This window comes from Montipora capricornis, chromosome 2, assembly GCF_036669925.1.
Source record: "Montipora capricornis isolate CH-2021 chromosome 2, ASM3666992v2, whole genome shotgun sequence".
Lineage (NCBI taxonomy): Eukaryota > Metazoa > Cnidaria > Anthozoa > Scleractinia > Acroporidae > Montipora > Montipora capricornis.
The window spans coordinates 62,849,997-62,864,996 of NC_090884.1; the positions used below are offsets into that span (position 1 = coordinate 62,849,997).

The 15,000-nt window shown below is 40.4% G+C and overlaps 1 protein-coding gene and 1 pseudogene across 3 annotated transcripts in view; both read left to right on the forward strand.

The window, feature by feature from the left end:
• The window catches only part of LOC138037618 (uncharacterized), a 24,714-nt pseudogene extending 16,730 nt beyond the window's left edge, over positions 1–7,984 (forward strand).
• A 5,158-nt stretch (positions 7,985–13,142) lies between these two features.
• Positions 13,143–15,000, forward strand: part of LOC138030638 (bromodomain-containing protein 3-like) — a 29,882-nt gene continuing 28,024 nt past the window's right edge. The window contains exons 1-4 of one of the 3 annotated variants that reach the window (XM_068878524.1): positions 13,143–13,485; positions 13,756–13,906; positions 14,054–14,215; positions 14,306–14,452. In XM_068878524.1, coding sequence (XP_068734625.1) covers positions 13,295–13,485; positions 13,756–13,906; positions 14,054–14,215; positions 14,306–14,452 — 651 coding nt within the window. In that variant the 5' untranslated portion in view covers positions 13,143–13,294. The remainder of the gene's footprint in view (positions 13,486–13,755; positions 13,907–14,053; positions 14,216–14,305; positions 14,453–15,000) is intronic. The other 2 variants (XM_068878531.1, XM_068878536.1) reach the window with 2 other exon arrangements.

Sequence of the window (15,000 nt, forward strand, 5' to 3'; positions counted from 1 at the left end):
TGATCTGGGCAAGGCATTCTGCTGAGATGATGTGGCCCACATATGGAACTTGTTGTTTTCGCACTTTGACCTTCTCGAAGTTCAGCTTAAGGTTGTAGGTTCTGGCACGGTGGAGAACTTCATTTAGGACTGAGTCGTGGTGGGCAATGTCACGTCCTGCAATCAGTATGTCATCCATGATGGCATATGCGTGATCAATATCCTCCAACATTTCATCCATGGCCCTTTGGTACAGCTCTGGAGCTGATTTGATTCCAAATGGTAGTTTTAACCATCTGTATCTGCCTATTGGGGTGTTCATTGTTGTCAGTAGACTAGACTCGTAGTCTAGTTTCATCTGGAGATACCCACTCTTCGCATCAAGGACTGTAAACACTTTTGCCTCAGGTATCTTGGCTGCAATTTCTTCTACAGTGGGGATTGGATAATGCTCCCGCTTTACTGCTTTATTGAGATCACCCGGGTCAAGGCAGATCCTGATCTTTTCACCTCGACTTGAAACTACCATAGAGTTAACCCAGTCAGTGGGCTGTGAAACTTTGGCTAAGTGTCCTTCCTTTTCCATTTCCTTAAGCTTTGCTGTGATCTTGGGAAGGAGTGCTGCAGGTTGTCTACGAGGTCCATGCACTACTGGTGTTGCTTTGGGGTCAATCTTGATGGAGTAAGTTCCAGGCATGGCTCCTGATGCACTTAGTAAATCTGGATACTGGTTGAGTAGCTCCTTTAAGCTTGGATCTACATGTTCCTGTAGATTATGTACCCGCTGAACCAGGTTGAGGGCTTGACAAACTTCACCTGACAATATTGGCTTCTGCTCACTATCTATGACATAGAAGTTCACATTTAACTCCCTGTCCTTAAATCTTACGGGAAGAGTGACGTAGCCCTTTGGTGTGATTCGGTGTTGGCTGTATGACACCAGGGTCTTCTTGGTTTGTTTGATCAGGGCCCTGGGTGCTACTTGCTTGAGATGAGTAGTGTTGATAACACTTGCATAGGCACCAGTGTCGAGTTGACAGTGCAGAGTGCTGTTACCCACTTCTACCACCGCCCACCATTCATCACTTTCACTGGTTTTTGTTTTGTCACGGATGCCATTCATTTCCAGGCTTGCTACATGAAGTAGTTGCACATCACTTTCAGGACCCTCCTCATCACTAGAATAGCCTTCTCCAGGATAGTCCATTTCATTTAGTAAGTTGACATTGCTTTTCTTGCTTCTGCACACATTAGCAAAATGTCCAATTTTCTTACACTTGTTGCACGACTCCTTTCTGGCAGGGCATTTTTCATGTGGCTTGTGGGCATTGTATCCACATCTATCACATTTTGGAACTTGCACATTTTTCTCCTTTGGTACCTTTTTTGGGCTTTTTGGATGAGCCCCCCTTCCATGCAAGTTTATTGACCTCCACTTTAGGGTCTTCGCCAGACATCACTTGCATTCCATCCTTAGTCGCTTCGAACATCCGACCGATATCGATTGCCATTTCAAGGGTGAGGTTTTTACTTTTCTCCAAGCAGCGTTGCCTGACTCGCTCGTCCAGAGATTTGCATGCGATGGCGTTCCGAATCAATTTATTCGACTCAGTCATGTCCAGACCACGCGCCAGGAGCTTAAGATCGGTGACAAAGGAGTCAAAGGTTTCTCCTTGTAACTGACGTCTTCGGTCAAATTTAACTGCTGCCATAATCGGGTTCTTCTTGGCTTCGAGGTGTGCTTTGAACTTTCCGACGACTCTTTCGAGTATGTCTCTCTCATTTACATCTTGAGCACTTTCTCCTGTTCCAACACGAACAGTTTCCCACTGGAAGGTAAGGTAAATTTCCCGGCCTTTGTCGCCGACGAAGCTCATAAGGTTGCATATTTTCTCCTTCTCAGTGCATTTGCTGAGCGGTCCTCCAAACGTGAATTCGCAGTGTTGATAGAACCTTTCCCATTCTTTACTCAGGTCTGCAGCAGCCCAGTTCATAGTTGGCCATTTGTACGACGAATTTGCGTATCCTTCGGCCATGCTCGGTTCAGTGGCGTTCGTTATCCTCTATTCTGACACCATGTTTGATACACTCTTACAACACAGACGCCATGTTGGATCAACAACTGACCGCGTGGTTTATTCTGATTGGTTAACAAACAATAACTGAATAATCGAACAACTAGAGATCCTGAGCCAGCGGTATCGCCATACATAATTGCCATACATAACAGCGTCAATCAAATCGAAACTTTAACCTTCCCACCTTCCTGGGCAAACCCCAGGCATTTGACTATTCTCTGTGCCCAGGGGCGGGGAATCTGACCTTTGCCTGGGCGGACATTACTCTGCAATCTTCAGATGAGACAGCATAACCAGTTGAAGCAAATTCCTCAATTTGAGATGTGTCTTATAACCGAGTATTTTGATGCAATTTTCAGTTTGTCATCAAGTTTGAAAGTTAAACATGCGTCTTAAAACCCGAGTGCACCTTTTATCTAAAAAACTACGGTATTAACTTACCTAATATCTCACACACTGCAGCCCCCTCCCCCCTTATCAATGTTGCTATCAAATTATACATACCGTATTTGAACAGTCAACATTGAAAGGGGAGACATAGGGGGGAGTGGGAGAGGTTTGAATTCTAGATCTGGCGGGTATTGAAAGCTAGAAAAGGTGTTTTTCAACAGGAGTGTCTCACCAATTTTGCAACCTGTTGTAGCTCCTCAAAGCTGTCCACCATTCCTTCGCTGGATACAGTTCGAGCCGGTGTTAACACTGGTAAGTCTCAAGGTCAGCTCGACCACAATACACGCATTGAATGGCCCCATTTACACATTCCATTTGGCCTTTCCCGGAAGAAATTTAAAGACCTTTCCACCACTGAGTTTGTTTATGGCTATCTGCATATTTTCTTCAGAAACCCCAGCTAAACAAGCTTTAATGCAACAACACTTGATGTCCCTCATGTGTCTAGCGTCCAAGTATTGCTGGGATCCCGTTCTATCTTTTCACGCTGCAGTTTTGGACTGCATTGAAGCCTACCTCACCAATTGGGGTGATGATTTTAGCGACCTCAAGCTCTTTAATATCACTGAGCAAAACCGTCTTCCCACGAAATTGCCCACTCCAAGCAACAACAACACTCACTTCACCGCAACCTGTAGCAACCGGCAGCGCAATTATTGTCGTGAATGGAACAGTACCAGCTCCTTCAGTAATGCGTCACATCAACAGGGAGTGGAACACATTTGTGCATATAAACTTCCGGATCACAACATTGCTTTGTGCCCGACCAGACCTCGTCTGATTGACTAGTCATCTTACCTCCACCTCCACCTGCCTCTGACCAATCCAATACCTTCGCAGATCCTTCTCCCCTCTCCTTGCACATTCTGACCTTGCCACTTGGTCAACTTTCACTCTATTGCACCCACTCGCATGCTGCAGTTGTTCATCATATTCTCTGCCTACAATTGCTACTTTCAAATGCCTTTGGAGCTCATATTGCGTCTAAGTTAAATCTTCCTTTGTGGAACTCTGCCCTCCACTATTCTGATCGCATCGTCGCTGATTTTCTTGCTTTCGGTTGACCAATTAACTATTGCGCTGCTGCCTTTCCAGAACCATCATCATTTGTCCATTCCTCAGCAGTCCACTTTCCTGACACCATCAAGGCCTTTTTGTTCACTGAGGTAGAACATGCAGCCACAGCTAGGCTTTTCATTTGCAATCCTTTTTTGACACCTCAGTCTGCAAACATGCCCACCTCAGCTTTCCCCAGGGCATGGATTGGGATTTGAATATTCAACTTTGAATTGGATGGGGGGGTGGGGGAGGGGGGCAGGCAAAAAAGAAAAAGCCCATTTCCACATGCAGCATTATAAGTTTGCATACGTTGTGATATTATCACAACGTACATAATTGTTGTATGATGGTACAATATACTATAGGCAGAAAACACAGCTTTGGGCCCAACATTGTTGAGATCTGGTGTTTGCCGCATCACTTTTGACCATTTTTTGCTTGGTCAAAACATGGAAAAAGCCTTCGTCTCAATCTTTCTATTCTGTGCCACACAGAAACGCTTGCAATACGGGCTACAGTGGCGGCAACCAATCAAACTCTTCCCTCAGCATTTCGTCATCCTTTAGTGAATGGCCAGTACCAGTAACTCCTTGTAGAACTTAACAAAGAGTGTCATGCAGGGCCTTTCTCCACCCTCCCTTCACCTACATTAGGCGCATTTGATCATATTCACATGTTAACTTGGGCCTAAGAAATATTAAATATTACTACATATTTGTATTCCAAACCTACATTCCAGTTGCCTTTGAGTTGTGCCCAAGAAATATCAGCTTGGAAAATGGCACCTCATCCTAGATTTAACCAGAACTCCAGGCCAAATTTGATGTACAAAGAATTAACTTACCTTTCATCTAGAGGACTGTTACTTGAATGACATGAACTAGCAGGGGCAACACTATGTTGATTTGGCTGTTCACTGATCCACAGAAGCCCCTCTGCTGGCCACTGAACAACCTTTAATGTTCTTCTAGTGCTCACAAAGTGGATCACTTGTACCATTTGTCAGCTATTAGGGACCTTAAGATCTACGACGGTGACTTCAAGGAAAACGTCACCTCAAAATATTACTTTGCTTTATCATAATTATTTCGCGGTAATATTTTATCTCCTTCACTTCTTACAATTTGGGCAAAGTATCCTAAAAATAAATTGGTACGAGCAATTACAAAGTGAAAATAGAGAATAGAAAATTCTCTGTGGCATGCTCACGTTGTCATCAAAACCTCAAATTTGGTAATCTCACATCGTCCTTATGCAGAGTACCCCAAGAATTCATCCTAAAATCCTTGCTGCATGTGCAGCGCGATAATTTATGCTCTTTTAACCAAATGTATGATATCATTGTTTTGCGCTGTTGTTGTTGCCGTTGCCCTCGTAAAATCTTAAACTCCCTATTGGCTCTTCTACAGCTTGACTAGGGCTGTTGTCCTGATCCTGATCCTGATACTCTCACTGTCAAACTTCAGCATCTCTTAAGAGCAAGTATAAACAACAGCAGGGTTCTCATACCTCTAACCGTCAGCCTGCATCAGCTCATATTATCCCATGTCCATTTTTTACAATTCACTCGACTTGCCCACGTCCAATAATATCATGCTTTTAAATAAATGGGCTACCTGCTGTTTGCCTTTTGCATATCAAAAGCTCGAACACAGACTCTGCATCAGGATTGCTTTAATTATTTGGGCCTCACTTCCATCCCTTTCAGTCCAGTGATCTCTGAAATAGGAAATGACCATCATTTAATTGTCTTTTGAACATTACTGGGTGCCTCCAGATTTTGGTATCCTGTTGCAATGGGCCCCTGTCTGCTCCAAGCTTACCATGGAGTGGTTGGAGATTCCTTTGGCTTGGCTTGGGTGCTGATAGCTGGGTTGCCAGGCTTTGCCAACCACAGGAGCATTCTCCATCTAGGAGCTGGTTGCCAATAGGAGAAACTCCTGGATTTCACAGGCACTCAACCTCAAACACATATTTACATGTACAGTTGTAGCAACATAATAATAATTGTTAAATGCATTTTTATGTCCGTTGAGACGATGTGTAATCCAATCGAATTGCCCTAACATTTGGACGTGGATCCAACATTTTTCTGCAACCATTCAACTCTTTATTCATCACAGAATAAGAGAATTGTTTGTTTGAGCAGTTTCAATTTTTTCCCAAAATACACAACTGGGTACAACATCTAGCACCCTTAAATGCTTGCACTTGTTAGCGGGTATTGTTGCAGCTTTTAGAGGTAGATAGGGAGATAGTTTACTTCAACTTACCAGTCTGTTAAGACTGAATCTCGTTAAAGAATTAATAGAATTATAATAATTATAAGTCATGATAATGATAACAATTATTATTATTATTATTATTATTATTATTATCATTATTATTATTATTTTTATTATTATTACTACAGCAATCACAAGCTACTTGAACTTCCAGACATTGATAACTCAGTGCACTGTTCGCATGACAATTCTTCAGTCGTTTTTGAACAACTGTGGGACAATTCATCACGGTTCTTCCAGTCTTTAGTAAAATATTAGAGAAATGTATATATAATCAGCTTATGTATTATATTATTATTATTATTATTATCTGGGAAGTTGTATACACGACCCATTGAAATTTACCAAAAAAGTATTGATACAGTCATAATCAATAAACAATGTAAATGAATGACAGCACATTTACAAATTACAAGACATACCACTAACACTCATGTATGTATTCTGGAAATGGTTAGTTCTTGTTGGAACTCAGGTAAACATGGGGTGGTCTCCTGAGATCGATTGTGATGGGAGACACTGAGATCAACAACTGGAATTTAAGCATGCTTAAGTAGGATGAGGAAATGCAAGCACTGGTTTGCCTCTCTTATAACTTCAGTGATATGACTGTTCCACTGAAGCTTGCTAGAAATGGTGAACACTTGGAATATTATTGATAATAGTACTATCAACAAGTTCAAGGTTATTCGAGTCAAAAGAGATTTCAGCAAAATCCTCTAGAAAGTAATCACCTTTTTGCTCTTGTTACTCTTGTAACACACACAAACAAAGGTCAAAGAGACAAATAAATTGAAGGAAACCTGTGTGTGAGACATAGTGAGCATAATTTATGTTGACTAACCCTAACCTAAATCTACAAAACATGTAAAAAGAAACGTTCTGGATCACAACTTCGGTTTTATTAGCTGCAAGAAGTAAGTCAAATATTGCATTGTTTTACATGAAAGTTAGAAATTTCGAGGCAAATGAAAGGTATAGACTATATATACAGGAGAAAGAAAAACACATACCATGCTTGCATTTCACCTTTCGACACACCCATCCGAAAAATTGGTTTAACCCATTGACACCTCAAATGCCCTTGGACGCCACCAGTTGATGAGTAAAATCTGTTAATTCTCACTCCCACGGTTCAATTGCAATAATTGTTAAGGATAAATTTAAATAAATAAGTGATGACTAACTGGAATTCACACAAATCTGTGCAAGGGTTGTCTCCAGGCTTTGCATCACCATAGGGATTCCAGATGCTGAGAGGTGCATGAGAGCCTCAAGCTGCATCTTGAAGGATCAATTGGGTTTAAATCCCATTTAGGACTTACATTGTTCTGTATATGGTAACCGTTAGCCTCAGTTATCTACCTGTGGTGCAAGGACAAATCTTTACTGGAAAAACCAGCATCTTTTGCTTTCTGTGTCGATCCTTATATTGATTCATGTGAGTATTGTCTCAGATCAATGTTTGATATCTTCTTTGCAGCTTTTTCAAGGAGATCAGGGCTTCCATTGATGGGTACACCAATGCAAGATTTTGGAGATCGGGTAAAATGTTTTGGCTTTTTTGTTAAAAGAAAACATTAAATTTTGGGAAATTTTTGCAGTTGCATGGAACTTGCTTCAGCCCATCTTGGACAATCAACAGAATCAACTGAAGCAATGCAAGATGCATTAAATTCTTTGGGAAATTCTCTGAGAAGCAGATCTTTTACATTGTATATAATCTTTACTCTGGATCCATTTTTTAAATTGTAGGGTTTAATCAAAGGAAATGAACAGTTTTCATGTGTTCACCAAGTTAAGTCCTGTTTGACGGGGCTGAGTTTTTTCTTCAACTAGAACAGATGATTCTTCAATATGAATTTGCCTACCCGTCAAAATGGCGGTCAAAACCGTGATAATTAAGGCCAGTATTCTCAAAATAATTACCGGTAAAACAAATTTAACATTTTGTTTTTGATTTTTTTTCAGCAACCTATTTTAACAGACTATGAGTAGTAATGGAAGTGTTTCTGAAGACAGATGTGAGCTGCTTGGGAGTGTTCTGAATACAGCCGCTTGATTGTAACCATACTACCAACCAAAGCTTTTAAAGTGCTACTACGATGAAAGAAAATCAGTTCTCGTTTTTCTTCACATTTTGAAAGTACTTGCAATGAATGCTGAAAAAGGGAAATTTTTGAAGTAATTTCAAGAGGAAGACTGTTTATTTTAACTCCCTTTTTTAATTTGATGCGTTCACTTCTCATGATCAGGAGCCCCAGGGTGCTCCCAGTTGACAAGTAAATTCGCCTGGCATTAGACAGAGTAAAATCTGTTAAGTCGCAGTCCCAGAAGTCAATGGGTTAACTGTCTGCCATTACTTGGTGCAGTTCTGACCAATAAGCTTTCAGCAACCTGAATCAAGGAGAAAGAGACGTCATTTACTCACTAATATTAGACGTATACAACACAAGAGTTTTTGGCTTTTCAGATTGTCAGGTTTGTGTTCTACATGATAATTAAGCCAAATTCACAAATACTTCATTTTTAAGCCAGTGAGTTTTAATGATGTAACTTTCACCTTGATCCAGCTCTCTGAGGGAAAACCACACCAAGTAATTGCAGACCATGAAATGAAAAAAATTGCCCTCAAAGTGAAATTGTTTTTCTCTTGAAGTGATTGCATAAAATCTCACATTTCAAGTATATTTAGCACAAAAATTTTTGAATGGGGAGAAAAACGGCAAGTGATGTCTGACCATCATAGCACTTTAAAGAAATTTCCAGAATTTAATAAAGTAGCATGGTCAAATAATAGTCTGTACTTTCAGTGCAATTATTGTTTTTAATTATTACTGGTACTTCCATTGAAATTTATGTGAAGCCAGAAGTACATAATTTGAATTAGTATATACAACACAGTGGATAGCATTGAACATGCACGCTGATTGGCTACTCAAAGTCCGGATATCCTTTGCTATTCACCTCCGAGCAATTCAGAATTTGGGCCTGAAAAAGTTGTAATCTTTACAGGAATGAATGAGTTAAAATCATCTTTTTGTGCTATATTATCTCACTGTTTTAGTATATACTAATAATTAACAACAGTACTATTCACTTCAGTGTCTGTAGTTAGTGGTGGATATTTACCTCTCCTCTTTGCACTTCGATGAATAGTTGTAAATTATTTTGAGTAAGTAAGAGTTCTAGATGTAACATATTAATTTTGTCAGTTGAACTTATAAAATAGTTAATTAGAATTCGTTTCATGAAGGATCTTAAGAAGGTGGTCGCCATGGAGTTAAATTAAGGAGGCTTCAAAGGGTTTTCCACAGGTAACATTGGCTTTCCAGTGAAAAAGGATTGCATCACTGTCAAACCTTTCAGTGGAAAAGGTTTTGATATTTGCCAATACTACTATCAGGCGACTTTTAAGGGTGTCTGCGAGTCCTCAATTGTTACCATGGTAACAGAACGGTACTGCCACAAGACACCCTGAAATTCAGTTTTTGGAAATTACATTTTAAAAGGTAATTCAGTGACCTAGTATTTTTCCCAATTCAATTCTGTTACTTAATACATAGCTTGAGAAACATTTATCTAGTTATTTTTTTAACTTAAGTTGTTTGTGAAAAAACCATTGGAAGATGAAAAAAAAATGCAAAAAATCAGGGTAGGTCACCAAGCTAAGTTTCGAGATATTACTTAACATTTCTAACAAACTTTATTTCTGTGTTTTTGTGATTTTAGGTCACATTTTTAATTCCGGTCACCTGTTGATAAAATTGTGCATTCACCATCAGCTGAAACCCATTCGAGCCTCCTTAGTAATAATTGCTGGTACTAAGGAAGGTTTAATTAATACCCTTGTGTCCTGAAAAGAAACCTTTTTAATTCAATTAAAAGCTCAGTTTGGCTATTTTGGCAGCCAGCTTGAATGATCTTAAAAAGTGTTCCAGTTGTAACCGTTTTGATAGTCAAACTTTTAAAGTGATTTTCACATTAAAAATTTTCTCAATAAATAACATATTGGTTGTGCATTACCTCAAAGTCCTTTCATAATCCTGGCTGGGTTTATGTCAATTAGGATTTGGAAGAATGTTGCAAAATGGGAGACTCACAGTGGGGTCAGGAAAATTTGGAGGTCTTCCTCCCTATTTGGACCAACCCTACCGATGTAAATGTTGGGCATCCCTTTCTTTTTAAATGGGGGTGGCCACAGAAAGTAAGATTTTGCTTTGTCTAGATCTATTCCTTCCTTTTTTTTGTTTCATGTCGGCCTTTCTCGTTGTTGCGCTGACAGCTGATTTCGATTGTTAATGATGTTACCAGTGGCAAAACGAATAATAGTAACAATATAATGCACCTATCACTGCTAACCACGGGAATTTGATCATGAGGCCTGTTCCCAAGGTAGGGATTGTGATTGTACAAAGGATGTTTGACCACTTTCACTTGCCGCCGGGTGGGAATTTTGACCAATTCTTTTGTCCTGGGGGTGGGGAATTTGAATGTTTTTTTTAAGAAAATGTCAAAATCCCCACCCCATGCCCGACTCCACCCCCCCACCCCTCTTCCTCAGACTTAACATTGATAGGTGATAATAAACATTTAACACTAAAGACTGCAATGCTATCTAACAATCTATGCATTACGTTGGGTCAGCACAAACAGTGATAAGCATAAACACACCACTGTTTGGGCAGATCCTATGAGGCAAAGACCACAAAATCGCTTTCTGATTTCAAACGCAAACTTACCTCCTCGCCCTCCATGCCTTCTACTGGATCGCACTGATTCTATGTACCGGTAATATACTTCTATTTTAAATATATATATATATACTATATTGTAACGTGTTTACCTACGCCCCACCTGTAAACCAGCTTTTGTTGTGTGTGGCTAGCGCAGTGAAATAAAGTTGTATTGTATTATATTATTGCATCAAACAATGTTCAAGAAGGCATTCTCTTGAAAATGAAACTACGGTCAGCCGGACGTAGCATGATCAGAGCTCAAACTTGAAAGCACATGCAGACAGCTGTTTCGGACTTGTTGGCCCTTGTCAGTGCGCCGTAGCTAAAACACAATGAGCCTCATGCTAGGTTTGGCCAACCGTAGTTCCATTTTGAAGAGAATACTGTTGTGAACCTTGTTATTTAGATCTGTCCGAACAGTGGTGTGTTAATGCTTATCACTGTTTGTACTGATCCATCGTAATGCGTAGATCGTTACATGACATTGCAGCCTTTAGTGTTAATTGTTTATTGGTAGGTGCATAATGAACTTTAACCTGTTGACTCCTGGGAGTGAGACTTAACAGCTCTCAATCCGTCTAACACCAGACAATTTTACTCGTCAACTGGGGGCGTCCTAGGGTGTTTGAGGTGTCAAGTCATCTGGCTCTGGGGCACCAATTGGGGATGCTCTACTTAGAAATCAAATCACATTTAAGGGGGTGGCACTTAACTACAGAAAAACAATGGTTGCTCAGGAAGATTTTCAGTCAAGAGCCCCAGAAAAAGGTTGCATGGATGGTTCTTTGAAGAAACTTATTCAGTGGCAATCTGACATCCAACCAGAAGGCACATGCACAACTAGTCCCAGTCCTCTGCCATGCGCTTCAGTGAAAAACAAAAAGACTCTCACGAAAGGAAGGGAAGAGGTGGTTTTTCACTGGATGGGGACCGTCCTATCATTTTTTGTAAACTGCAGCATGGGATTTCTATATGGACAAAAAAAAGAACTAATATTTTGAAAAGTGTATCAAAGGAGGGCCTTATGATGTCATAATTGTCTTGATAATTATTTTTTTAATCCATGCTACAGATTTTCTGTGAGAATGTTCTCATACTGGTAACGTGAGTTTTCTGGCATATTTTTCTGTTTTGGTGACTTGATTTACCAAAAATGGTTGCGGTATCTGACATTTGCAGACTGCAGACTCAGGGGCACCCAACGACCAATTTGTTGTAAAATGTATCATTATACCCCAGTTAATGAAAATAAATGTTATTAAGGCATTTTCAGGTGTTTTTCAGTGTTGCTGGGAAAGAATTATCTGTTCCTTTTTCCCAGCAAGACACACAAGAAATTTCCCAGCCAGCTTGATAAGTCTTCAGAGTTTCTACAGCCAGGTCGGGTTAAAAATGCTAGAAAAAGTCAGTAATTCCCAACCAAAATCTCTATCAATAATAAATTTCCCAGCCAGCTTATCGGAACACCAGGAACACCTGTATTTTTGCAAGCCAGCAAGATTCCTCTGGGGAACAGATAAAGTGAGTAAGAGATTCGTTGGGTGCCCCTGCAGACTGCCTACAACGAGCACTGCTCAACGCACCCATTTCAAATAGTGCTAAAACAAGTCTAAGAACCCGTTTTAAAACGGTTAGCTTTCAATAATAATTATTGTGATTTAGGGTTAGTCTGCAGTCTGCAAATGTCAGACAAACATGGAGTATATACCAAATAACTGCAGTAAAGGGACTCGAGAACCCTCACGTGACTCGAACTCAGGCCACAGTGATGTAACATTTCGCCAGTCCGGCTCGGCTCGCTAAGCCAATCTTACTTTGCGTGAGAACAAAATGTTCATTTCACAACCTGAAGGTATAGTAGTCAAAGCATTGATACGTTTTGATTGCACTTTACCTTGAAAAGGTCTCGTGTTGACAACCTAGAGTCCCTTGGTAGAGTTACGTACGCACATGCAAATGTCAGTTCAAGAAAAGTCCATTGTGTTTGCGGGATGTGAAGCTCGGTGAACGTTAAAGCGGATCAACACATCGATTAACTGATTTCACTCATTCAATAGACCTAACAGACATTCTTGTCGGATGGATTAAATTTCTCATGTCGAATCCGACGCGACAAACCTCTACAGTCCAGTCCAAAGAAAACCGTTTCTTTTCCGTTTTACGGGATCCATCAAATGGAGTCAAGTGTGATTGTCAACAATTTGCACAACGAAGTTCTTAGTTGTCGCACTGAAGAGGCTGGATAAGGGAACTCTCTGTGGAAATATTATGAATTTTGGCGTGTTGTACAGCCGACAAAGCGTTGTCTTCAAGTGCAGCGAGGAACACCATGGCAGTTGCCAGTGAAATAAAAGGCAACAAATAATGCAATAAATTGCTGTTTCAGGCTTAATTTTTTCCTTCAAATCCAATGCGTGTTGGTGATTAGGCTTCAATACCCTTTGGTCGACTGTAGATAAGTAATACTGACAAAGGAATACATATCCACGAGGTACACGTATCTATTTAATTTTTCCGCTTTTATTGAGCTTCTCCAAAAAGTAGCCTTAAGCTGTCAGGGGATTTTTGGTTTAATAAATACGTGACAGTTTCAGCTACGTAGAAATGTATACGATCACTCGCATTTGAGCGTAAACAGAAAACATTTAAAATATTGAATGAGTCGGTGTTTTGGCGCGCTGGTAACAGCACGTGACTGAAAGTTATGACGTGTCATGCGAGGTCTTTGCTGGGGGTCGTTCGAGAATTCAAAAGGGCGGCTTTCGCTCTGAAGCGAGCTGGTCAAATCCATGAAGGACGAAAGGAGTTTTTGTGGGATCTTACGTCGTGCATGGAAACGCAGGGCCATCCGACAATCCAAAGCTTGCAGAACCCTCTAACAAACCTTATCGAACGGTATGGTCTGGTCATTATTGGGTTCTTAGGCTTGTGAATTGTGATATTCATTCGTGAACGATTGTGCGTGGCACCGCCAAAAATGGCGTTGACACTTTTTATGGCGTTCAAGTGACGCGGACTGTTTTCTCTCTGAGAAGGACATTTTTGGTGCTTCCAAACTAGCGTAAATTGTGGCCAAGTTTCCAGTGCCCAGTTTTATGCTACTTTGGAGGCAAGTTGACTAAATTTAAGAGATAAATTGACTAGGTTGTATTGCATCACCTCTAGGCCTAGCGCAGCTTTACAGTTTGGTCTCAATAATGAACAAAACTCTGATGATTCATTGAATGGATTTCGTTCAGAGACAAGCCCTGAGGCACTCGGGAAACGAGTAAGGCGTTTATCACACAAGTACGACGATTTTGAACAACAAACAGTGGTAAATATCACTCCAATCAATTTCATAAGTCGCCAGCTTTCGCTCGCGGAAACGTCAGAGAATTTGAATTTATAATTTGTGTCTTTGGTACGCAAGAAAGCGAAATAAACACCCAGAAACTGTTGCTTTGTTTGAAATATTTTGTAGCGTGGAATGGCTCAAACTCCATCAACGGGTCAAGAGCCCAAAAGCATTCGAACAACCAACCAACTACAGTATTTATCGAAAACGATCATGAAGGCAATGTGGCGGCATCCGTATTCCTGGCCCTTTCACGATCCCGTGGACGCCGTGAAACTAAATTTACCGGTTAGTATGCGTGGACTGCTAGGTTCTAGTCTTGTCATTTACTTCCTTCACAAGTCATTGTCGTTAAATGGAGGTCTTGTGGCTTTTTAGGATTACTACACGATAATAAAGAAACCCATGGACATGTCCCAGATCAAGAGGAAACTTGAAAACCATGACTATTCTTGTAGTCAAGAGTGTATTGATGACTTTCGCCTCATCTTCAATAATTGCATTACATACAACAAGCCGGGAGAGGTGAGACTTTTTTGCCTTTGTAAACTTGTGCTTGTTTTCCGTCGCGAAATGCACACGGAAATTGTTAGATTTCGCGACGGTCTAGCAGGGAGGAAATTGAAGAGCTTGTGTGTATCTGCAACTCGAGATTTGATTTTGAATGAAACGTACTCTTTGATACGCAAAAACTACTTCAAATTCTTTCCCCACTTTTTTCGACGATGACAACCTAAGAGTTTGGGGCGGATAATGATTAGTTTCCCATCGTTTAAAGTAAAATTTATGTTAAAAAATGTACCTTTAATATAATAAGTATTTTGCCATGAATTACAATTTTTAAGCAGCAAAGTTACTCTAGCTTTTTTTCCCATGATTTGTCTTCACTGACTCCCTAAGAGAGTTGATTGCAAGTCTGCCTTCTTACCAAAGTACATATGCAACTTTTACATAAGATTGTGATAGGTAAAGCCTTGTTGAAATGTCATGCAACAGATGGGTCTGACTCAAATTAAGTATGACTGGTGGTGATAGACTCACCTGTTGCTCAATTTGAGCAAGCTGTCCATGAG